This window comes from Egretta garzetta, unplaced genomic scaffold, assembly GCF_000687185.1.
Source record: "Egretta garzetta isolate BGI_Z169 unplaced genomic scaffold, ASM68718v1 scaffold240, whole genome shotgun sequence".
Taxonomy (NCBI): Eukaryota; Metazoa; Chordata; class Aves; order Pelecaniformes; family Ardeidae; genus Egretta; species Egretta garzetta.
This window is the reverse complement of record NW_009258480.1, coordinates 463,122-490,749: the sequence shown is the minus strand read 5'-3', so window position 1 is coordinate 490,749 and position 27,628 is coordinate 463,122. Positions and strand designations below refer to the sequence as shown.

The 27,628-nt window shown below is 33.2% G+C and overlaps 1 protein-coding gene across 3 annotated transcripts in view; it reads right to left on the bottom strand.

Annotated features, from left to right (window-relative positions):
- CSMD3 (CUB and Sushi multiple domains 3) overlaps positions 1-27,628 on the bottom strand; it is a 699,407-nt gene that overhangs the window by 338,543 nt on the left and 333,236 nt on the right. For all 3 annotated transcript variants that reach the window (XM_009643918.2, XM_009643926.2, XM_035899525.1), the window contains 2 exons: positions 18,447-18,550; positions 14,009-14,121 (listed from right to left, as the gene is read on the bottom strand). In XM_009643918.2, the coding sequence (XP_009642213.1) occupies positions 14,009-14,121; positions 18,447-18,550 (217 nt within the window). The remainder of the gene's footprint in view (positions 1-14,008; positions 14,122-18,446; positions 18,551-27,628) is intronic.

Sequence of the window (27,628 nt, the reverse complement as noted above, 5' to 3'; positions counted from 1 at the left end):
TTGATGAAGTAAATTTATTGATAGCAGTTGCTCAAATAGTGGTTTTATGGGTGAACTTAGTTTTATTTATGTCAGTTACTCTAGTTCAAAAAGTTGGATTATGTTTATAAAACAGCTTGAGACATCAATTTTTGAGTTACTGTCAACATAGAAGAGAAAGTAACATGAGAAAAATGTCAGCTGAGCTACCTGAAGACAAGAGCATGCTGTTGCAGTTACAGATATGATGAGAAGATTCTGAGAAGTTGCAGTTTGTGGTGTATTATATATGCTGGCCTCATTAGATGGATGATAACAATTAAGGTATATGCCTGTAGAGAATGAAAAACCACAATTTTAACATCTGGCCACTTCCCATGTGAGTTTCATTTCTGGAGTGTCTGCATTGAGATCCTGGTACCTGATAAATAAGAGGTGCGAGTAATCAGAAATATCAGGAAAGTAAATGTGAGAAGCAATATATCAGCTCAACAATCACCTAAAATCACAGTCTAGTTAGCAGCAATAAAGCCTGGAGAGTATATAATGAAGTAAGAAGATCCAACATTAGTTTTACCACTAATTCATGAATAGGTTCTGATTTATCCTTATCCCATTTTCTCCACATATAACACTAGGATGATAATGATTTTTTTTATCTTGAAGTGGAGAAAAAAGCATTATGAACTTTGTTATGATTAGAAAATAAGATCATATATATATTCTAAAACTGTGATAGAATCACTGTGTATTTATTGGAGGCTTTAAAGAGTGTGCGGTAAATAACGCAGAGGCCAACACTTGAATGATGAGGTTAAAAATATTAAACAGATGCTGCATTTCCTAGGCACCATTTATGCAATGCAATGAATGAGGCAGGGAGCCTAAGGGAAATACTGGGTGACTGTGTAATTAAAGACTGTATGATAATGAACGTGTGCACAGAGGCTGATTATGCTTTCATGGGTAACTTACATTCTGACACTTCCTAATTTTTGAACAGTTGACTCTGCAAAAAGATTGCCCTCCAAAAAAACCCACTCCACACTTCTTGAATTCAAGCCACTCTATACCTAGCAAAAGGCAAAAATACAACACATTATTTAGATAAACTTTTCACCTCCATCACGGTGTGTTTCATAAGTAGTTTCAAAGTAGTTTTTCAACACGAACTACTGCAGCACATACTGAACCATAGATCTAATGTTAAACAGCTTCTGGAGAACTCCTAAATACAGCACAGTGGAAAAGGACCACTGGGACCTATGTTAGTGCTTCTCTCAAACACCATCCATCCAGGTGCCAAAATAAGATGCAAGTCTTGAGAGACTAAACAGGTTTCTGATTCATGCTTTCCTTTCTACATAAACAACTCTGACTTTTAAAATACTACTGGGTATATGAGTTAGTTCTTCACTATAAATGAAGAGGGCACTTCAAATACCACAAAGCTGTAATTATGGACTCAGTCACTGTTTAAAATATTAATTACATTTGAGCTGATTTTTCTAGACAGAAATATTTTTTAAAAGTAATGACAGAGATACTCGCTTTTATTTTAGAAACATCTGAATTTTAAGAGAATTAGACAATCCCACTTACATTTAAAAGTAGATGCTTTCTTTGTGACAGTTATTTAATGAAGAAATTGTCTTGCTTTCAAAATGCTGTAATTCAATTAGGCTTGTGTATGCTTATGTTAGCATGTCAGTTATTAGTAATCTAACAAAAACTGGAAAGGAATGACATTCAGATAAAAATCAATCTTTGGGTTTTTTAAATGCTTATTTATAGTTCAAACTTTATCCGGTATTTTATCAAAACTAAGTATTAAAGATTATAAAAGTCTGAGAGAAAACTAAGCAGTTATCAGATAAGGTCCATGTAGGTTTCACAGTTAGAACTTTGTTATGTGGCAGTCTATTAGCAATTAAGACGTTATTCTTTCTAAATGTTTATAGGGAGAAAGTAGATATCCTGCCAGAATATTTATTGCAACTTTAACCTGTGCTGTTGAAATATTTTAAATGAATGTGACATTTATGGATGTGTGTAATGTGGTATATGCAGTCTCTTCAATCATGTGTAAAAAGTGAACTATGATAGGACAGAATCTCCCTTCATGGAGTATCTTTTGAATGCAGACTGTTTAAAAATAACTTAACAATTGTTGCTTTTCAATTATGACAGAAATCAGTTATTCATTCTATACAGAGCACCCCAATTTTGCCAAAAAGGAAGGCAGGCAAGACTATTACCATGCCTAATGCCTATTGAAGAGCCACCATATTCTTTAATTTCTCCTTGTTTCCATGGAAGCTAAGTAGATTAACTGATCACTTTTTAAGAAGGACATGTGAGACACTTCAGAATTTATGCAGCCTGCAAATCTTCATTTGCTAGAAGAACTGCATAATCATGTATCATGCATTTTTCAAAACAAAAACTGAACCAAAATCATATGCCTAATTTTTGAAAGAGGAGATAGAATATAACAGAAAAAGTAGCAGGGAACAAAAAAAAAAAAAAAAGTGACATAATTAACTCTACATCATTCCTGCAATTTCAAGGTCAATTTCATTTACCACAGTCATAGCAAAGAAAATAAAAGCAGAGAACTGCCTCAATTACCAAGTGAAAAGCATATAAAACAACTAATTCCAACAAATGGCATGTCTTCCTCTTCACCTGCCAAACAAAGCTACTCCCCTTGCGACCACCAAAAAAGATATTTAAATTCAGGTAAGTTAGACCCCCTTACATTCTTTGGAACACTTTTAAATGCATTAACAGTTTCTAATGGATGAAAACACATGTACAGCAACAGTCTAAACCAAAATAATAGATTTTAAACCAGCCAGAGAATGTCCAAAGGCTAAATACCAGTATTTCACTTCAAGTTATGCTTTATAACTTTCTATTGTAATGACTTTTATTTAGTGACAACTCCCTACAATTTCTAGGTATACAAGTTAAACCGGGATACCTAAGCTCATTGAATTTAATTCACTGATTCAAAAGGCTCACAGTAAATTGTGCTCACTATGGGTTGAGAGACTAAGAAGATACCATGTATATGACCACTGCCACCTAAAGGAAGTCTGAAAATGAACTAAAGAAATTTAAGATGAAAGAGTGATGAGAGGAAATACATAATATCATAGGTTGGTCCTCAATGTCACCTACAAATTTTGCCAAGATATAATTCCACTCCCTATGTGAAGACAAAAAGAAAGCAATGTGCCTAACAAGACTTGTGTTTTAATGAATTTGACAAAAGAAATATCCTTTGTTCAGGGAAACCTCTGTAGATACAGAGGTAGCTAAGTTGAGAGTCTGAGTTCTACAGCTGGAAACTGTATTGCCTATTTCAAGAATGATAGGTATTAGAGAAAAAATAAAACTCAGATAAATTCTAGCAGATGCCACTTACTCAAGAGCATGTTCAACAAATCTTGCAAAAGTATATTCCTACACACTTAGTTAAACTTATAAATGTGTGTGTTAAATGCAAATTCACAATGGCAGTATTGAAAAGGCTAACCTGTCACCTTAAAGATCTGAGTAATGAAAATGACAATGGAATCTCCAACAAGATTTGGAACCACTTACCAAGAAAAATAGATTCACTTCATCAATAACCAGCTCACTACCACTACTGAAAATAGTGGTGTAAGTGGTGCTTAAAAGTAGGAAATTAATAAAAATGAGATAACAGCAGAAAGCATGAAACATGAGAAGTCTAAAGAGCGATATTTATTCTTGGATCATTTCAGATGAGATATCATGGGACATTACCCACAATTAATTTATTTCACTAAAACCACCCAGTAAATTATTTCAGTTCTGCAAGATGGGTGGACATTAAGCACTTATCTGTATAACATACCTCACTGATAATTCACTTTATCTCTAACATTTTCCATTCCACATCCACAATATGATTTGGAGATGCTGTGCTTTAAAATGGGGTGCCACTCATGTTTCTGAAGATGACAGTCTTATGACAGTGCTCAATATCTAAATTTGGTTGTTCATACCAATTCCATTACTTTAGGAGGAGTTTGACTTTCCTTACACTGCCCCTCACTTGCTACCAAACACTTAAATGAAATTACAGTAATTTGAAATTAGATCTTAAGTAAAATATTCATAATTTCTAGAAAATTTAATATCTGCCACTAGATATTTCCTTTCACAGAAAAATTCTTTAGACAACTAAGTTGCCATAAAAAGCTGAAAAGCAGCTAAACCCCCCAACAAACCAGTCACCTATTTTTCTCCTTTAGTCAAGTGGCTGAAGCTTGAAGAACCTATCCCATACTGAAACTGTATCTGTACATGTATTTCACTGAACAAAAGAAACTTGGATACATGCAAAGTTCTACTTGAAATACACTAAGCAATCTGCTCATTAAAAGAGGTTTCTGTAGCAACAAAACCCATTGTTATTGAACCACATCTATTTCTGAAGTACATCAAGTATACTACTAGTAGTTCAGTAATAGTGGCAGAGGGACTGGAATAATGGGAAATTGCAGCTGCACTAGGCCCAGATCACCCTATGCTCTGATGATTCATCTTCACTTTCAGTGTGTGTCACAACAATGTACCAAAATCCTTGTAATCTTCTTTAGCTATCCCTAGTGAATCAGTCCAGGATTCAACTGCCATACCCTAGAATTATGACAATTTTATAAAAAGAAGGAATATTTATATCTGGCAATGATTGCTTACTTGAAAAGTTCCAGAAAAATAAATTAATAAAACATAACTACTAAATGCATCGGCAAACAACAAGAAACCATCCATTTTACAGAGAACAAGGCTTTTCAGAGGTATCACAACTACTTTTAAAAAAGTGGAAAAAAGAATGCTTCTTTGTAAACAGATGATCTCTTCATAGATGTTCATCGTAGATGTTCTGTTCATCGTAGATGATAATACATAAATTACTTAGCACAGAGGTAGTAGGTCTAAATGCATTTACCCTGGCTGCTTTAAACATTGAAAACCAAAGATGACAATGCTGACTTTATGACCAAATCATTCATGGGGATACATCCAACCAGAATTAAATTTATACCAAAATATTTTCATAGGTGACATTAAGTGGTATCTCTCCAAAGGTCTTAGGAACAGGCCAATTTGTACAAATAACTTTTTTTTTTTTTTTTTTTTAAAGATACTGACCACATCTGAGTTTTTTTTCCCAGCTACTGAATTAAGAAACTATCTAAACCACTATATTTAAAAATAAAAATGTCAATTTAAAACATTCTTCATAACATTTTTGAATAGAGAAATCTTTGGATTTTTAAAATACATCTGACCCCCATATGGGGAAAAGAATAGAAAATATTTATGAGGGGCAAAGAAAAAAAAAAAGGGGCAAAATACTTTCATGATATTTCTGCATAATTTCTACTGATTTTGAAGAAAATACAAAGTGAGAAGGTGTGGTGAGATGTCAAGTTTCTTTGGTAGTAGTGGGCTCACTAGAAATAGGAGGCTGAGGAAGACTATGGAAAGAATATTTTTTTGCTCAGGTTAGATCTGGCTTGCTAGCCACAAAGAATATTAGCCTACCTGCACACATCATCTCACTAAAAGTATGCAATTCTTTGCAACTTTTCAGTTTATTAGTTTTATTAGGAAAATATTTTAAATGAAAATATTTACTCAGGAACTTACCTAACAGTGTTCTGTTTTAACAGACATACTAATCAAAACATAATTCAGAAAAAATGAAGAGGTCATCTGCAGGAAGAAAATGCTGTCCTGACATAGAAGGTAATAACTAGGCAACACTTAAAGAGCAGAGAGAACAAAACTCTCAAAAATTTAGAACATGCTAGAAAATTACTGATTTTAATTATGGTTCACATGTCCAATCAGAGTGTCCTAAATATAGCTATTGTTAGATTATTGGAAAAGACACTGAAAAGAAATCATGGGAAAAAAAAAAATTCCAGGCACCAGTCAGATGAGTAACAAGGCTAGATCAAAACTGGCAAACTTCCAATCTCTGGTGTACATCTTTGTATGATTATTTCTAACCTACAACAGCATTTTGGATAAGTAAGTGGGAAAAAAATATGCATGTAGAAAAACACCTACAAAACAAACCCAAAACCCCATAGTTTTAAATAGTCCTGAAAACAAGGGTTTGGGGGTGGGGGAAGAAAAGTAAGCATTTTGAAAAAGACACTGGCAATTTTTCTTAAACTCCCCACAGGGTAATATGAGTATATCATCAATAGGTGTGGGGCCTAAAATTGTTAAAAGTGAATAAAATTTGACCCACCATCTGCTTTTCTCAAAAATAGACAATTAGCGATTTAATTGACTTGGCGCAGTATATATTACAGTACATATGTCACATTAGATGAAGTGATTTGGCTTGTACAAAGTTGTAGAAAAGGTGCCTCGAAGCTTTCGGGTTATTCTTATTTCATGGTGGTTGTATTTTAGAGACATTTTTATTTTGACAAAAATTATGCCCAGGGCTTAAATTCTCCCATGTGCAGCTTTTAGTCTTTCTAAATGCAGTGCTAAAGTAGGAAACAATGTACCATTCCGCTATGCCAAATGTCATTATTTATTACACTGTGTCCATGCTTTCATTTTATGAAGCCTGTGGCTGGACTGTCAGATTTCAGGTGTCCTTTAAGTTGATATAAAAAGTTAACAGCAGAGATGGCCATGTTAACAGAATACATAAATTCCTACTATCCAAGTATAAGATATTTTCCTAGTTTATTGATATACTAACACAACGTACATTTTCAGGATTGTTTTCCATTTAACTTCTCTCTTTCTTAATATACATTTACAGGATTCAGTATATGGGGATTTGAAGTCTGGGTGAAAAATAAGCCATTTGAAGCAAAATCATATTAGCAAAGTAAGTTTTAATAAATAAGTTGAAATACTGTATCTTTAGATAGCCATAGGGCTCAATGGTTTTTATTGTCATACATGAAGGTATTTTATAACTTAAATATGATCTACAAATGTCATGGAGAAAGAAACCATAACACTTGTGATACATTTTTTCATACTTTTTATAGTTAAATTTATTATAAGATTTATTATTGCAGCTGTGTTTATAACCCACAGCTATTACATTTATAACTATTTTAAGTAACTGCAAGATAACGGTCTAAAAATAATGCATGGTTGTAGATAATAAATAATAAATTAGTGACAACCACTAGGACTTACCAACAAGAAAGGGACTGCATTCAACAGAGTGAACTATGCACTTCATTTTTGCCACTGACAATGAAGACCATTACTTTTTTTTCTTTTTTCAATTCAGCCAACATTTTAAACTGAATTTCCTAAGCTGCCTAAGTGCAAGACATTAATTAAACATAACATGATTATGTATTTTAACCAAAGGATACAAGTTTTTATTTGTATTCCATGTGCATCCCTAGTAGGTTTACTAAAAACCATGTACTCAGTGCTTTATTTTCTATGCATAATTTCTATAAGAATATGAAAAGTCTTGGTTTAGACATAATGATGAAAAGGGATGTTCAATATATATTTCAGATACCCAACATGAATTATCAGCATATATAAGACTAAAGACATGTTGTAAGTTAAACATTAAAACTCTCTATACTGAAGATTTTCTAGAAAAGCAAAAAAAAAGGCACACCAAACAGAAATTCTCATAATGTTCTCTGTGCCATAGAAACTGGCTTGTAATAAACTGTTGCTTCAGCATGAGCAAAATACCACAAGGGTTCAATCATACTGCAAATCTGGCAATAACACCAATTAAAATGAAAGTAGGGACTCAGTAGTCCATCAAATAATTAATTAGTTTAATGCAAGGGAATTTAACGTTTAATGTGCTATGTGTGCACCATCTTTGGAAGTAAGTATCATCATCACAAAAGAAAATATTCCTTCATTGGAATGTGCCTGCCATAAAATATTCAGAATACTGAAAGTGTACATGGGCTTAAGAGGAAAAATAGATAAAGTCATGGATGAAAAAAACCTGTCAATAGTTATTATAAATAGACTGGATTTGGAAGTCTTTGTGCCACAAACTGTTAGAGTGTAGGAAAGCATTCTGAAGAAGTATCACTGTATCATTGCTTGCTCTCTTTTCCTTATGTGATCCTCAGTTAAATGGATCTGTATTATTACTCTGTACAGCTGTTCTCACATTTTATAATCTAGGGATTACAAACAGTAAAAAAGTGTTCTTTTTAATAATTAAAAAGAAGTATTTGTATTAGAGAATGTGAACAAATGACAAGACTTACAAGGTTTAAAATAATTTGCACTGATTTAGCACAGTGTTTTTTACCATTAATGTGAATCTCTGCTTGTCCTTTTTTCTGCAAAAGGTTAGGATGCACAAGGAGGGTGCATCCTAAGGTATTGAAGGTATTAGAATCCAATAAAATACATCATTGACATGATCCCATCTAGTTACTACACCACAAAACACACACAAACAAAACAAACACATGATAAGAAATACAGAGGAGAGTGCATGCAAACGCGACAGAAAGAGTGAAAATACTACAAGAGAGTATGAACAGTTCAGAAAGGAGAAGTCTGACAGAGATTTAATTCCTGATTTTGAAGTGCAGAAAGTACAAAAGTTTTACTTCCCTCTTCCTCATAAAAGAGGGATTAGGTAGTATTTAACAAACAAAAAAATCCCCTGTCTTGTGAAACCCAAAATTACAGAATGGAATTGTCCACAATCTCACTGAGTTCAGTAATTTCAGGTTTTTTTAAAAATTAGTCTATAACATGAACAAGAATTAAAGTTATATTTTTCTCAGTAGAATGGACATGAAGATATATGTTTCATAGATAAGATTTTCTCATAACTTGTTAAGATGAAACCTTCCTGAAAGCTGTATTACGACAAATGTATCCTACTTCACACATACTTCCAAAATAAGTGTTTGCAGACATAGTTAGAGGAATAACACTGGATTAAACTATACACCTAAATGAGAACATTCAGTGTTCTGTCACCAACAGAAAAGCAAGTGCTGTTGAGCAATTAGTCATGGATAAACACCTCTGTGCCATCTGTGACAAAAAACCTTCAGGTGTATCTGCAACTCAGTGCTTACTACTAGGAAAATAGGATGAAATGCAGATCACAAACTCCAGAAGGCTATCCCAGCCTGCAATAGTACCCCAAGCACTCAGGAACACAATTCACACTGGTTGAAGCAAGATGAAAGTTTTGCTTTAAGCAAAAAGAGAACTTTTGAAATACTGGGTGTCAGAGTGTAAATCCCATATTCTAAAATTAGACCATTGATGCAGAAAATTGAATAACCAAATCTATTGTTCTTCAAATTCATTTTTTACCTACGCTCCTATCTAGCTTGGAATCTTGGGCAAGCCTCTTCCAAAATGTATCATTATACTCCAGTCAAAGTAACCTTCTTCAAATTTATTTTCTTATTCAATTAAAATTAAAGTACGTCTGATGTATTATTATAGCTAACAACAAAATCACACAGATTTTTTCCTGCTAGGAGTCAGAGCTATCAGGAAAATCTACTGATATAAGAGGTTTTGTAGTGTGTAGCCAGTTATTTGGAGAAAAATAAATCAAAGACACAACAAAAGAAATCCCTCAGATCTGGCCACTGCTCAGAAACTGAGGGTGTGATATCTGGACCCGACAGAACTAGACTGCCCTGAGGATAATTTCCTCTGTTTCAGACAACTCAAATCTGACCTAAATAGAAGTTCAGCTTGCCCATAATATGCTAATACAGGATGGTTTTGTATTGTGTGTTTACATTACTAATTTAATTCCTTAAAATATTTTTTCTTTGAATTTACACCACAATTATTTAATTTATTCTCTAATACCACAAATTCTATGATAAAGAGTTTATTTTGAAAAAGTGTATAAGGCATATTTTTTATTTCATTTATTCTTTCACATATATCCAAAGTTACAAAGGGAAGAAATTGCGTATGAAAGTTATTGCAGTTGGAGTTCTTGTGTATAATTTTCCCAGAACTATAATATTCCACTTCTAGATTCCCAGTCAGTTTTTGTGAAATGAAATAAAGTCATGATTATTCAAAATTTTATGATCTTAGAAAAATGAGTTTCTAGTCTTTGAAGGCTATGCCACAGTTTTATGTTTGCCTTATATTTTGTGCATCTGGTTTTTCCTCAGTTATAGATGAAGACCATTCAGTTCTGGTGTTTAAATATGTTGGAGACTGTTTCTCCACTGTTGCTTAGATAGAAACTTCCTTCCTCTTCACCATGACTTTGGGAATAGAAGTGCTACTGCAACAGTATGTCACCATTTCCTGAAATACTGAATGGTGCAAAGAATTTGTGCAACTTGTCAGCAGTAATAATTATTAATTTGTAGTTTCTTTTCATAGCACTGATTTGGGAAACCTAAAAAGAATCCATTATTTATTTCTTTTATTTGGCAATTATATAAGCACCACAATCTGATCTTGTATCTAAAGGAAGGACTGTGGTTTTCAAACAATCCCTAAAATTATGTCTTGGAAATAATGCACTTACAATTTCAGGTTGCTAAATATTCCATGTTTTCACATTAAAAAAAATGCACATAAATTTGAAGCATGAAAAGAAAACAGCTTACACAACAGTGAGATAACAGGTAAAATATATCTCTAATGAGTGCTTGTATTTCTGTCCTGCCCGTTCCTGATATTTATTGTTCTGCCTTCCTAAGTAGTTTTTTTTTTATGGGACACTGGAAAAGGAATTTCAAAACAACAACAAAAACTTATTTACTTTAAAATACTCTCTCCAATGTTTAAATCTCTATTTTATATTTACATAATTATAATGGGATCTAGCTATTAAAACCATAAACTCCATATGCAACATCTTAATCTAGAAGAAGACAAAGTTTTTTATTATTTCACAAAGACTTACTAGATTTTCTCAAATGAAGACTCTCAGATCCTGTAATAACATCAATTTAAAAGAATTCTTCAGCTGAAAATCTACTAAATCAGAGAATGCAGAGGTATTTAAAAATTCATTTGTTTATTTCTATCATTACAAATTATATGGCATATTCAATTCTATTCCAGTCAGAAAGTATGTAACCTTCTATCTCACACCTTCAGCAAGTATACCATCTTAGGGGACCATAGGTAAGAGGTACTGGGTAATGACATCCCACAACCTTCTGTTCCTCCTGTCATATTCCATGTAAGACTTGGAACAATCTATATTCTTGAAAATGCCTGCCAGACTCCAAACTAAATGTCAACTAGATTGAAGAATGTCTTTATGAATTTTGATGGAATGAGACATGCTTATCTCCACTACCTATGTAGCTAGTTGAGTCTCAGAATGCACAGGAGCAGATATTTAGGCATCAAAAAATTTTAGTGGGAAATTATTTTAGCTATTAGAAAGTCCTGTTATCAAGTACATTATTGAATAATTAACTTTGACATAAGCAAGTCTGTAAAGTGAAACAATAGAAGATACAGTATCCATACTGTTTATAAGAATTCCATTGTGGCTTAGTGGTTTTGCTTTGGACAAGCTGTATCAGGTCCTGATAAATGCCCACTAGGAGCTGGAGCACATGAGGAATATTATACCCGATGCTGTTCAAGTGCATCGTATGAATTAACTCAAAGAAATTTAGTTTGTGCTTTTCAAGATTGCTCTGTGATGAAAACTAAAGCAAGGGGAGTGGGAATGATCAGAAGATTCAGTTCAAAAACCACATTGCTGGATCTAATCTAAAATGCTAATGTAGTTGCACCTTTTATGTAGCAGAAACTTACAGGTTCTAAATATATATATATAAAAATAGATAGTGTATCAGCTGTAGCTAAGCATCTGAGTGGATAATGCAAATTGTGAGGTGGAAGGGGACAAGTTATAAGACCAGAATTTGATCTAGTCCATTAAAGAGAAATACAAGCAACTTGAGCATATATTCTTAATAATTCATATAGTCACTTAAACTCAAATGTCTTCTGACCCTGACTCCTAGAAATCACAATTCTCTTAAGTAAGTATGAACATTTTGGAGAGAAAAGTCTTTGCAATTTTTTGATTCTAGTAAAGAAGTCAGTAATATGTCATAGCCCTGAACGCACTTATCTAACTCACTCAGTTTGCTTCAGTGGACTTTCTCTCAACTTCCAATTCATAAGTTCCAAAACTTTAATTGCAAAACAGGTGTTTATCCAAAATACTACCTATCTGGACCTCTTTTCAGAGCCTACCATCATTAACAGAGAAGACTTAAACATAAAGGAAAACCAACAAAAAAAAATAGCACGCAACCCACCAAACCTGCCTCCTCAAGCCATTCCCATTTTATTTAAGGGAACATTGCCTGGTTTCTGGCATCTCTAATGAATACATCCTCTCAGGGATCAAAGCAAAGGCAACTGATATAAAAAAACCCAAAAACCAAAAAAACCCCAAACCACCAAACTATCCCAGATACTAGACTGGGGGAAAAAACAAAATAAACCAAAAAATACCCCATACCACATAGTGCCTATCCATTGAATGCTTGATGCATTCAAATGCTATTTAGTGAGCTAATGTAAAGTACCAGTGTAGAAATACAGGCCTAATACCTAGGTGTGCAATCACAAAGTTGATTATGGAGACATGAGATTGTGAACACTCACCCTTGTGTCCCCTTCTACCTATTCAAATCCAATTACTTTTATTCTTAAAAAACTATAGCTTCTAAGAATAATTGTAGCTCATGAATAAAACACGACATAGTGGTACATTGTAAGACATTAAATAATAATCCTCTGCCTTCTGCAAACTAAAATTGTTGCAAGTAAAATTAATTTTACTAGAAAAGAATCCTCTAAATAAAGGAAACAAGTAGTTTAGCTGCACAAATTATTTCAAGTTCTGCAAGTTGTTTTAAGTTCAGATCTAAAAAGTTTCCTTTTCCACTCAGCTATGGTTCAAGGTTTGCTATATTAACAAATTCTTAACTTGTTTATACTAACAGTTCCTCTTGCCCCTTTCAACAGCTGGTATGTGGAAATCCTGGGTCTTAATAACTAACACACAACAAACTAGTAAGATCTTTCTATATTAGCTGACTAGATGTGAATATCAAGAGTCCACAAGCGCACTTGTGCCATACCACTATAGAGCTTAATACACATGAACAGCCAAAGGAAAGTTACGGACTTGAAACAAAAGCAAGTCATATTATACATGTTTACTCCCAATACGCTTATTCACTCCATCTGCCCATCCTCAGCAATATCAGCTCCATTTCTAATATGCGTTTTAACTTTTGCCTTTCCCCTCTCCCCTTTTGATGAATAATTTTGATGAATAATCTTGATGAATAACCTTGGTCTGGTTGTAGGCAGGAACCATTCAATTTAAAAATTTATTGCAAGAAATACATGCAGCTTTGTCAGAGTTAATATAAAAATAATAAATATAACTAATTCTACAATAATACAGAAGTGAATATATACATAAGTTATTCTGAAGTTTTTAGTTGATTCTGCTAGTCATGCTATATGAAAACTGTATGTTCTCTCAGAAACATCAAATAGCAACAGTTGCTTTATGTTATGTATTATAGATCCCCCATATTTTTAGACCATAAAGAACATTATTAGATAAGTTTGCCTTGGCCCAAAACTCCAAAGTAATTCCAATTCTTTGCTTGTGGTGTTTTTTTTCTGTTATGATAGGCATGATAAATTTTCAAAAGAATGTAGGAAATAATTTCATTTCAATATTTTTCAACATGATATTACAGAAAATAAATGTAAAACTATATGCCAAAAATCAACAAAATAAAAAGCGTGCAGTTTCATGTGACATAAGAACTTTAAAGAGAATAATATTTTTTTCAACTTATCTTGCATTTTCTTCTTTTTAAAACTGACAGAAATGGAAATAGAATGCATTCCCTAATACAAAAGAAAAACATTTCATAATGTTGGCATAATTTTTGGTATACCATTAAATTAACTTCCAGGAATGTATTGTTACCTTTGTAGTTAACCTTGAAACCAATTGAGCCCACGCTTTCATCTGTTTGAAGGTGCAGCCACATCTGATTGCTCATGCTCACAATTAAGTCTGGTACAAAGCTCCCAGTTAACCTATAGATAAAAAAACCCCAAAACACCAACATGTAAAGCAATTAAATATTAAGTTAATAGATTTTCTTTTTTTGTTTATAAGCAATCTAAATAACTATTAAGTATTTTTAACGGCTTTTGTTTTTAAATTCATTGTATTCCACTCACACCAAATTAGTTATCTCCTGGCTGCTTAGCTGACACAGCTCTCAAGGTTCCAATGACTGGAGATTTGATGGTAGTGTATAAACATAAGCAACTACTGCTTGTGTTGTACTGAAATATTTAATCTCACTTTCAGCTGCTGGTCCAGAAAGACATGTATCTCCCCTAATCCTGAACCTTATCTGGCAGTCCTGTGTGTGTGACTAAGATACATGTTGGCAAATCAAATGGCACTAGAAGACCGTAATGAGGCACTGCATTTATTCTTCCCAAAATGTATTTCTCTAGTTCTCAGTTACCCACTTTGGAATACATGCATTGCATATTTAAGAGGAAGTTGTTCTTCTTAAATAGAAATACTGTTATGAAGGTTCATTTCTTCCCTGCACTCTCTCAACTCCCCCCATCACCTTTATCACATCAGTAGAAGAATGTGCCTGACAGACTCATCTGATGTTCATTCCTTCATTAACAGAAATACCAGATGTCAGAACTTTAAAAATTCTTAATGTTACAGGATGTTGATTAACTAGAAAGAACTAAACTTGCTATTTATTTTTTTTCTTTTCTTTAAATTTTCATATCATTTGCAAAAATTTGAAAGTTAAATGCAATCCTAAATGTTCATTCAGTTTTCTGAATGAAATTATGTGATAGCAAAAAGGAAATGTTGCGAAAATTACCGTTTTATATTACATTGCATTTTTTTCCAAAAACTTTGTCTCAAATTTGGTAAGAGTCTTTCAGCTAAAACAGAATGGTGGAAAGTACCAAAACATTTTCCATTCTTGTAAGCAAGCACAAGACTGTATAAGAGTGAAAACTGTTTGGTTTTTTGCAGTTCTAATCATTCTTTAAAGCTAGCTGAAACTTCAAATGGACTATTTTAAATTTATTTTGCAGTTAATTTTAGTTCTCCCCTCTGGTCTTTTTTAGCTTGTTTCTGTATGAAATATTCTGCTGTGGGAGAAATTCATGTCTATTTCCCACATCTGTGTTCACAGATGGAGCTACTACAAAGACTATTGCCAGAATTGAACAAGTAAATGCCTGGCCAAAATAATGTACTAACTGCTCATTCCCACACTAAGGGAAAGTGTCTTCAGTGAGTTCAGTCTTTGCCAAATTAATAGATTAACAGGATGTTCCTCAGAAACAACACTGATGTAATGGCTAACAGTTTTGTAATTGTCACTGGTGATTGACAGTACATTTTGGGAATATTAAGGCCATTGGGAATATTAATCTCCTTGTTGTTTCAGACAGAAAAATTCCTATGATAAACAGCCATCAAAATTGTTATAATTTCTATCTTCTGAAGTAAATTATAAATACCCTTTTTAAAATGCATACAGTTTTCAGAAACAGTATTTTTCAATTAAATTGTACATGGGGAAAAAATCCCATTTGAAAATGCATTTTTGAAAATAAGAATCAATCAACAGAACACAGAAATCACTTGTTGTTGTTGTTTTTAAAGTGCTTAGGGATCCCTGTACAATATTTGGGAAGACTTTGGGGCCGCAGAGCAATAAGATCCAGAAAAAACAGCATTATGTGAAGGAAGCTATGTATCTTATACATAAGATAATAATGTAATTCTGCAGTTATGAATTATGTTTTCTTTCCTCATGGGGTTTATACAACTTCCTCTACACTGGATTCATTACCTAAATTCTTCTCCTGGAAGTAAGTTCTTACACCTTCCCTTTCAAAAGCTGAGCAATGAACACTGTCAACAGCAGAAATGGATAGGTGTGATTATGATACCTCCCTTTTTATTAAACAGCTTAACAGTTATGACACTCAGCTGGCTGTTTTCCACCTCTTCCTCTAGGACTGCAGAACTACCCCTCTCACATACTAGTGACATACGTTCCCCCTCAGAGAGTACTCTGAAGGCTAGGCTGGAGGATATTCAGAATATTGTGACACTCTCCATCTGCTGAAGATGATCTGTAATATGGGAGTTTGGATACATGCACACCCAACACAGCAAACATACTAAAAGAGTGAGAATGAGTTTCATGCCTTGTGCACTGGATTTTCCAAATACATGTTACAGAAAACAGTCCCCAGATGCTTATTGCATTAAGAGTCACCTGCAGCAAGCTGTCAGAGCTTACTGTGAAAGTCAGACCAAGCTGTGAAAGCAGACTTCCAAACATCCTGAAAAAGTGCTGTGACTGAGGTACAGAGGACCCACCATTTCTTTTCCTTTTTACCCTTTATCCCTTGGTAATAAAACACTGCTCCATCTTGCAAAGATCTTACTACCATAGGAAAGCACTAGGAATACCTTCATATTAGTCATCTTGTCAAACACACAAAAATGTACTCCATTCAGATTTAAGTTCACTTAGGTGCTAGGTTCACTAGCCTGGAGCAGCCTGTCATATTGCTAGGAGAATGTATATAGGCACAGAATTATAGCCACCCAGGGAACCTTAATGACAAGTACTGAAATGGCTCTGGAGTTTAGCTACTCCCATGATTAACACCAGCAGAGCAGGGATTATCAGGACTACAATCCTCAATTTTGGAAGCATAATTCTACTTATGTGTCACTTGAATTCAGTTTTTGATTCTGAATCTTCTAGCAGTGCCCAGTAAAACCAGTGGATTAAACACTTGGATAGGTTTCCTGATTAACGCCAATAAATTGGAAGATGTTTTTACATCACTAAACCAGATGTATTCAAACCAGTGTTCTTCAGCAATTTGCTGCAGGAAAGATAATTATTTTAAAATTTAAAATCCAAAAGTAAATCACACAATAACATTTATTTGCTATGCATCATATCTTGGACAAAGTCTGCATGGCTCACAGGAGAAAAGATCAAATCTTAACTGTATTTTCTGCTCAAAGTTTTGCAATTAATATTAATGAGAAGAATTTAAGAAAGAAAAAAGGTAAACATTGATTTTAGGGTATTCAAAACAAATTCTTGATATCATTCTTATGGTGAATAATGGAAAGCTACAGTATATAAAAATAGTATGAACATATTTCCATTGAATATAATGCAAGGAATATAATTCTAAGGAACGGTATTTTTGCTATTCTTTTAGGTTTTGACAAAATACATTTTTTACTAAGCATTTATCACATCTACCTCACTTCTGATCTGTGTTTTAAATTTGTAACTCATTTGAACTAATGATAACAGACTATCTGAGAGGCCAATTTATTTAAAAATAAGAGTTAAATATAATTTGACCTTTTCCAAATTTTTTTCTAGATAGCAGACAATCCTTTATGGGTAAAATATGGCTTTTAAGCAATAAACATTTTTTTTTCATAAAATTGATTCAGATTTAAAAAAAAAAATAATGCAATGTGTTTTAAGGGGCCTTAGTTTCTCCTACAAAACACTGAATTATTCAATCACAATAGAACTGGAGCTACATAAAATGACAGACTATAACTAATATCCAATTACAGTGTTCTGCACATTTTCAAATTACTGGGGAATAAACAGAATCTTTGGGTTATACCTCTGCCTGAATTTGCCTTCTTGAGACTTATTACTATTTTAATACCAGTTATTGTCACAAGTCTAGTATCTGAGAAATATGGATTTGGAAGTTTATCAATGTTTTTTAAGTATATATGTACCTGGGCTCTCACATTCAAGAAGAATGATAATGGATGATAAAAATCTTATTTAATACTGAGTACTTCCTGATTTGTAATCACATGTGCTTTAGGTAATATCCTACTCAGATTTTCTCTGTAGTAAGTTTCTTTGCTACACTAACTCATTTTTTGATTTAACTAAATAATCAATAAAAACTTAAAGGTCAAGGTTCTGTAGTACATCTTTTGTCATCCTAAGCTTGCTGTTTTCAATCATGTTCTTACATGCTTTTAATTTGAGAACTCACTTATAAAGGGAGCACAGTAGCCCCTAAAAATTTACATGTCTACCTGTGAATGTACAGGCCTCGTCTTATAAAATTTCTGATTTTAGTTTTTCTTTTCTGCTTTCTAGCTCATCTTTCTGACTTCAGAACTGTACATATGACGAAGTATTTAAAATGTCACCTTCAGTAATTTTAGAAGCTCAGTAAGATTAATTTTTGTTGAGATTTACCTGATTCTAATCACTATTTAGTCTCATAAAAAACCACATTAATCATATTCTGTAATGCATAAAAATTGTCAATGCAAGACTTACACTTGAAGCACAGTTTTAGGATCACCCACTTCTCCTCCATCACCAATTGTCAATGTGTCATAGCCAATCTCCAGATCAAATTCTTCAAAATTTATCTGAATAACCTAGGAGAAAAAAAAGTAAATATACTTTAGAAATAAAGAAACGTATGTGAGAGACAAGTATGTAAGTAAACTTTTTGGCAGTGTAAATGAAAAAGGTTTTCCAATTAATATTTACTTGTAACTTTAGCATATTTCACAATAAATTATTATAATTAACCCAACAGGTTTGGTTCATGAAATATGAATTATAATAACTTTAAGGTCTCCTCACTCTGCTGTCCTCCTCAAAGCATGAAAATTTCATTTATTTATATAGTTGTTACATGTTTAATACAGTTCTGAATAATTGCATTATGTTTTGATTAAGATATACTCAAAGGGCAACATAACTAATTTCAGTTTGTGGAATACAATTGTCTTCAAATAACAACTGAATAATTGTTATTCACTGAATAAATGCAGTGAAGGTGAAGAACATAATTTGCTCCTGACATCTATAATCTGGCTCAAGTAGGATAAAGCCGGATCAAAGGTAAAAGCATTTTGTTATTTCATGAACCTGAATAAAATACATCAGAAGCATGGACATTTTTATGTCCTGTAATTTAGATCCCAGTATGCATATTCAATTCTGAAGGATAAAAATTTCAGCTCCATTTTACAAATACAATGAAATTTTCACTTAGAGCAAAATTCAACCATATTATTGGAAAAGAAAATAAAGCATATTGTTTCCACCCATGTATTAATCATGCTAACTCCTTTATGAAATTAATAGAAGTTCCTCAAATTTTCCCGTAGATAAAAATTACAGAATAATTATGCATATGAATTTTTAATACTTATGTCTGTAATAAATTGTCTTTAATTATCGTTATAATTGAGAACTGAGAGTGTTTGTGTTTAAAGCTGTGGATGCCATTCATGCAGATTAATGTCACAACCCTGAAAGCTCATATTACTTAGTTACACTGTGGTTCTAGTAGGAAGGACATATTTTTATGAACAAAAGCTAGTACAGGCAAGTTGGAGAACCTCATGTATGTTCCAAGGATTGTAATTTGTTATGAAGGAAGGAGCAACACTTTTCTTTTCAGGTGTAAACAGGGATGTAAGTACACTGAAGAAAAGCCAGTTTGTCATATTCACATATACAAACGTGTGCGTGTGCACGTGCATATGAGTATACATGTATGTGTGTGCATGTGTGCGTGCAATATACCCCAGGGAATACAGTCAAGTACAGAGTTAAGAGGGCCCAGGTGGAGAGGACATGGAAAATTGCATAGGCAAGTATCTGATTTGCTCTAGTTGTCTGAGTAAAGCAGACAAAGCCACACATAAATCTTCTTAATCTTCTTAGTGTAAAAAAAATATTCTGGATACTTTGTGTTTTAGCCACAAAATTTGTAAATGTATGTTCCAAGGATTGTAATTTGTTATGAAGGAAGGAGCAACACTTTTCTTTACAGGTGTAAACAGGGATGTAAGTACACTGAAGAAAAGCCAGTTTGGCATATTCACATATACAAACGTGTGCGTGTGCACGTGCATATGTGTATACACGTATGTGTGTGCATGTGTGCGTGCAATATACCCCAGGGAATACAGTCAAGTACAGAGAGTTAAGAGGGCCCAGGTGGAGAGGACATGGAAAATTGCATAGGCAAGTATCTGATTTGCTCTAGTTGTCTGAGTAAAGCAGACAAAGCCACACATAAATCTTCTTAATCTTCTTAGTGTAAAAAAAATATTCTGGATACTTTGTGTTCTAGCCACAAAATTTGTAAACCTAGACATAAGGATTTAAACACAAATCCGCAACTAGATTTGAGGCTGACATATCTTTCATTCACTATTAAAAAAAGAAAGAAAGAAAAATTAAAACCATCTTCATTTCGGGTCCACATTTAAATTATGTGCAATTAGATGTGCAGTTACATCAGAACAGGACAAAGTTCTGGGTAAATAATACTAATACTGAATTCAAGCTGAAAGTATATTTCACCTGTTAACGGTAAAATACATTTTGCAATAATATTAAGTGCTACAACATAGAAAACTTAAATTTATATTCATAATAACAAGAAATCCAAGTTGGTAAGAAAAAATTGCATAATTAGTTCATCCACCTAAATTCTAATCCTGTTTTCCATTAAACACAAGAAGAAATATAATGTTATTATAATGTATTTCTTGGTATGTGCAACAGTAATAATTTTTAAAAAATTAATATCCTTCTAGATATTTTATATCACTTGAGTACCATCAAATTGAAAGACAACATCTGTCTTTTTGTAGTTGAAGTACTTGTCTTCATAAGCAGTGTCAGAATGCTAAACCAGCTTTTCTTTAGCACCATCAATAACATCCCATGCTATGTGTATTTCATTGCAGAGGAGAGCATAGAGGTTAAGGAAAATATAAATTCCTTTACAAGTGTTTCAAGATATATTTTTTTTTAATTAAGGCTTACCAGAAAGAAAATACATATTTTTACCCATATGATTAAGTTTCAAAATATTTTCTTAATTTCACTGGAGAAATGTGAGATATTTTTCATTATTTTTTAATAATACTCACAAATAAAAAAGTAAGATAACTCCATGAAAAATATCTGGCTCACTAGGGAATACCATGGAACATAAAAAAAATAACTGAATTAGATATTTTTGTTCAAATCATTGGCTTCAGCTTAAATCTTTCACTAGTCTCTCATTCTGCAATCTGAAATTCTTTTCTGAAGGTATTTCTTTTTTCATATTTTTAATCAAAATAGATTATTATTTGGGTTTTCTGCATTAGCGTTTTTCAGAGAAGCATGTATTAAAAGACTTCTGGCCCACTCTCTTTGTAACTCACCTAAAACTGTGATAATGGGAAAGATATGACTTTGAAAAGTGTACTTGCCTAAAGCCACAGAAGCATAGATTACTGTATATCTGTCTTGTATCATATTGTGTGAAACAGTCGAATTTTTAAGACTAGAAGTAACAATGAGGTTATTAATCACTTTCAAAATTTAAGAATATATTAAAAACAAAATATTATATTATAGTAACTGGCTAAATTTGGAATGTTAACATGATAATCTTATTCTTGCTGTTGTTACTACCATGATTTCTTCTTAAAAGTTCCTAAATCAACTGAAAATTAGAAAATGCTGAAACTTTGTACAAAACTACCTGTAGTAAACAAAACCAGAAACAAGTAGGATCATATTTTATGTATGGAAAAAGTCAAATATTATTGCTTGAACCAGTAAATAATTTTGCATACCATGCATACCTCTGCTGGAAGAGGGTTAGAAACAGCTACCAATCACTGCTCCAGACATGTTATAGTACAAATTAAATATTCACAACTCCAGATCATTAAGGGGTAAGCAAGCAACTGTATGTAACCTACTAATAAAAAATCCATTTCAACTTAGGTTTAACATACCACACTTGAGCTGATTGACAGTAGCAACTTTGGATTTGGCAAAGTAAACTTGCCATTTATGTGGCAAATATGTTTGTCAACTGAATCTTGAAGGCATTTTGTTTTAAGGGAATTTGCACAAATGGAGTGAGAGCAATGTAGCAAGAACAGAGCTGTCAACATCCAACATGCAAGAAGCAGTAAACTCATTTACTACATGTGTAGTACACAAAGATTTATGTGTTGTAACTGTGAAAAACAACTGTGTGTGTTTTTTTGAAATTAATCCTCTGCTGTTTATCTTTGACATGCAAAGTACACAATAGACAATAAAAAATGCGCTTGAAATCTCTGCAAATATGTCTGAATGGAAAGAAAATAAGTAGTTTTAGTGACCAGATATATTTTCAGAGTCCTTGTTTTACAACGTCAGATTTAGTTTGATCAGACCCAAAGATGGCTGAATTTGGCAATGCTCATTGTATTGATTATTCCCTTTAGAATACTGAAAAACTTTTAGTGATATCAGCATTTGAAGTTGAGTGTGGTGGAATCTTTCCAAGTGAAAACTGAGATTTAGGTAAGATGAGTAAATAACTTAAAAGTTGGTAATAAACTTGCCAAAAAATCTGCTGTTGACATTCACCTAACATTTTGTCCTTTTTTGTTTTTCTGAAAAAGCTGTAAATGGCAGACCAGAGGTAGGTGGCATCCTTGAATCAGTTTAACATTAGAGTAAAACCTCAAGGCTATTCTATATATTAGTCTGCTAATATTTGTAAGAATAAACACTTCAGGGAAAACTGTGCTGATTTATTAGTATATTCTACATATTTATAAACCAGATTAGCATTACTAAATTGTGTTATTGAACTGGTTAGTAGATGCACAGTAATCAAAAGCACATTGACAGGTATTCTTGATCTGTAAATCCAAGTAAAGCCTTTATTCCAGTTTCCGAGAGGAAGACATAAGCATCATTAATATAAATGAGATATGATCCATTGTCTTACTCATCCATATAAACAGTGGCATGTTTAAAATTTATTTATATATTCATTGTATTTATGTTCCACCCCACAATCTCATTTAAAACTGAAAAAAAAAGAAAGTGCAGAGGGACCACAAAATATTTTCAAAATGGTCAGGTATACTTTCAGGGAACAATACTGTGAACAAAAATATTTCACCAATTATTTGCCTGAACTACAAAATTCTGGATAGGAGGATGATACTATTAAAAGTGAGTTCTGGAAATCAGGCACGAGAGGGAAATTTCAAAGATGCAGAATTCCAGTTGAGGATGTTTACCACCATAGTCATGATCTATCATTTCACACACTATATGTCAAGTAATGATATTGGATATGTATCTGCATGTCTTCAGAAGAGAGAAGAATATTTTTACTTAAAATTAAGCTATATAATAATTACAATTCTCTTCCTTTTCAGCAACAGATACTTTATAGTAGCTTTTGTGATGTATCCAGCTGGTAGCAGACTACTATAACTATCCTGGTGCAGACTAATCATATTTAGAATTTTGTTTCAGAGGATATTATTACACATGTACCTAGACACTACTGTCAGAAAAAGGAATTTTTTTTTCCTCTTTCTACATATAAACACATATATAGAACCAAAAAAGTTCTTGAAAATAAAATATGCTGAGCTGTGCACTTTTATTCACTAAAAAAATAATACAAAATTAGCTAAAAGGAAGGCAATAATGTCTCTACATACTGGTCTGCTTTTTCTATTTATAAACATTGAAGCAGTAAACAACTTCTAACTGATGAATTAAATTAAATTTATGAACTCAGAACCAAATAAACAAAAAAGACAGTAATAGTAATGATTATTATTCAAGTTATACAGGAAAAAAAGAAGTCCTATTTGAAAAATAACTTTCTGAAAATTATGGTGTTGTACTTTGGTATCTAATAATTTTGAAAGCACTTTTCCAAAGAAAGAAATGGGAGCAGAGATCTAATTTCTAACAAATTTCAGTAGACGTACCTCCTTTCAGTGCCTTGGAACTTACGCTTTGGAATCCACTCTTTGGGCAAAACTGAGTATGTTATCCAGGTCAGGAGTAACACAGGTGAAAACTCTGTTGAAAAGTTAATGGCTAACTTGAGAACTTCCTACAATTCTTCAGAAAGAGAACACACTTTGGAGGATGTGTTCCAGACAGCAGTCTTTCCAGACAATTGTTCAATATGACTGTGTGTCTACTTGCTGATGGAACTAGCTCCCCAAAGATTTTTCAAGGAAAGTAGTGTTCCAGGTGAAGTACTCAACTTTTTAAAATTTCAAAACATAAAAAGCAGAATGGTGTGTAACAGAAGCAAGTATATGTGCTTCAGAACTGCTTCTGAAGGGGAAGTGTAAAGATTTAAAGTTGTATATATTTCCATACGTGCATCTGTTATCCTAAACCTTCCAATGCAAATGTAACTCTAAAAATACTTTTGGATGTCTAGTAATGTTTTTACACCATAAAATTTGGCATTTTACCAGTAAAATAATGATGGAGAAGTTTCTAAAGATGTTATGAATCCTTTCTCCTAAGGAAAGTACTTAAAAATTAAGCTAAGATACAGCTTAAATGAGCTATATATTAGCTAATATTAATAGTAAGGAACAAATCTGAACTAAAACATCCATACAAGAATGCAATATTATTACGTACTATTTTGCTGAGCATTGCATATAATTCAATGATTCAAAATAGCCAAGAACTGCTAGCAGCTGTGTAGCATAACAATAATTTAATTAGCTCTTTGGCAGTCACCTATTACATGAACAAAACACTACCCAAAATGAAACAGCCTAAATATTAAATACTTCTGTCCTTTCAAATTTAATTTAATCTTTGAGTATCAGAGGGGATGAGAAAAGGAGGAGACAGTGAACAAAAGGAGAGAGAAAACTTGGAGATTTATAGAACATTATAGAAAAAAGCAGGTGACACACAAAGCTGTAAGACAATTCCAGGGTATAAATACTAGCTGAACAGGAAAGTTCCTTCTACATTGTTGAGTCCATTTGTTGGCCGTAGGATTCTTCATACTTAACTATAGACATCTACAGTGCAAACACCTATATTTGACGTAGGCTTCTTTATAACCAGTGAAAAAACATGTCTAGAGTGTAATCTATTTCATCAAAAGGTAGATAACACTAGATCATCCACAGTTTAGAAATACATATTTCTCTTCCTTGCCTATAAAGTGAGACTAGGCATTTATATATGGATGCCTACACTGTGGACATCTAAAATGGAATTCACTCACATAAATACATTTAAGTAGTTCTATCTGAGATGCTGTAAAACAGCCAGAAGATCCACACAAACCTAGCAGATACAGGATATTCAGGGGAGCTGTGATCTTTTGGGAAGGCAGCTGAAGACCAGATGGGGTTATCCCAGAGTATTTATTACATGTCAGTTGTTGTCAGTAATCTCAATCCTACAGATAGCAGATGAATTCTGCTTTGCAGAGTAATTGGTAAACATATCATATAATTTCTTTCATGCAGTTCTTTAAATAGAGGTTTTGTTTTGTTCTGGGTTGTTTGGTTGGTTGGGTTTTTTAGCTCCAATACTATTGTTAAATGTCAATTTTCCATAGAGGTTAATCCTGCAATCAGTTATTTATAAAGGTCACTTAGAAAAATGTACTTTGGGGCCACAATAATTGGAAAAAAAAAAGTAAAATCCTTCCCTATCCTGAGAAAAAATACTATTGAAAAGTCTTAAAATGGAAGGATAGCACATTAAAATAAAAATGTGAAGAGATTATATCTTTATTTTTCATGTTTGCATAGAAATATGACTTGTACTGTGTTGGCTTGCATTAACAAGAAGACATTCTGAGAATGATTAATCAGAGGAATACAGTCTCAACATTTAATCAACCTATGCTACCCTAATAGAAAGTATTCTACAAAAAAGAAATTTTCTGGTAAACAAGTCCTTCTACAAAGAAATAAAAGCAAATAATAATGACATAATTGAATTCAACTATCGATATAGCATCGACAAATGGAAACAAAGGAGTGCAAATAAGTCATTAAGAAAAACACATTGTCTTTTACTTGTCATTAAATTTATCATGTTCCTAAAAATAGAAATTTTTATATAACTTTTACCTTGTGAGACAGAAGATTGCATTGTTTAGGTTTTTTTTTACCTCTAAGCAATTATTTCAGGTTGGATCTTGCCATATTTTCTCACACCAAGTATCTTAACCTTTGCAAATGCTGTCTCATTATACCTCTAAAAATTATTTGTGCTTGTACATAAAATATAGTCAATTTCACTCATTTTATTAAGCTACTAGAAAATAAGAGGTTTTTTTTAATCTAGACACAGAAGGAAATAACTGATTAGTAACTAACTTTAACATGGTGTAGGAATGGCATTTGTACCTAGAAGAAAACAAGAGAGGGAAAGGTTGGACTTGGAAATTCTGGCCACCCTTGTAGTGCCAGAATATCTATTATTTGTCTACAAAGAAATATATTTCTGCAAACATTATCCTGCAAAAAAACACAGTGTGAATGGTCCAAACATTCTAACAACACCAAGAAATCCACCTCACTGAAACATATCCAGAAGATGTCTACTTTCATCAGTTTTCATTCTTAACTCTAGGAAAAAAACTCCTATAGACTGCTGATAATGTCACGCCCACTCTTTGCTCATCAATCAGAAGGAATTTTCTGGTTTCTGCCTTCACTGGTAGCAGTGAAACTAGGCAAGGAGAAAAAAATATATCTGTGTGTCCTCATATGCCCTCCAGATGGTTAATTACTTTTGTGCTGAGTATGTCTGACTACTTACCAATAAGTAAATGATGTGCATTTATATCTGATGGTATAAGCTAATGAAATGCGGCTGTCTGATTGATAGGCTTTACCTCCATAATTTTCCATAGAATCACAGGTCCCTCCAACAAGATAATTGTGTTATTACATATTTGATTATAGAAGAATAGTTTCAGTAGGAAAATATATTGAATCCATCATTTATTATAAGACTGAGATATAATTTTATTTAATTTATTTACACTGAGGTATAATTTTATTTAACATTAATATACCATGGAGCAGCTGATCCTGGAAACCATTTCCAGGAACACTGAGGACAAGAAAAGCATCAGTAGTCAGAATGGCTTCACCAAGGGGAAATCATGCTTGATGAACTTGGATAAACTTCTATGATGAAATGACTAGCCTGGTAGATGAGAGGAGAGCAGTGGATATTTACTACCTGGACTTCACGTGGGCCTTTGACATTGTCTCCTGTAAAATATGCATAGACAAGCTGTTGATGTGTGGGCTGGGTAAACAGTCAGTGAGGTGAATGCGTCCAGCTCTGGAGCCCTCAGCACAAGAAGGACATGGACCTGTTGGAGCGGGTCCAGAGGAGGGCCACAAAAATGATCCGAGGGCTGGAGCACCTCTCATATGAGGACAGGCTGAGGGAGTTGGGCTTGTTCAGCCTGGAGAAAAGAAGGCTGCGGGGAGACCTGATTGCGGCCTTTCAATACCTAAAGGGGGCCTATAGGAAAGATGGGGAAAATCTTTTTAGTAGGGCCAGCAGTGACAAGACAAGGGGTAATGGTTTTAAACTAAACCAGGGTAGGTTTAGACTAGATATAAGGAAGAAATTCTTTACAATGAGGGTGGTGAAACACTGGAACA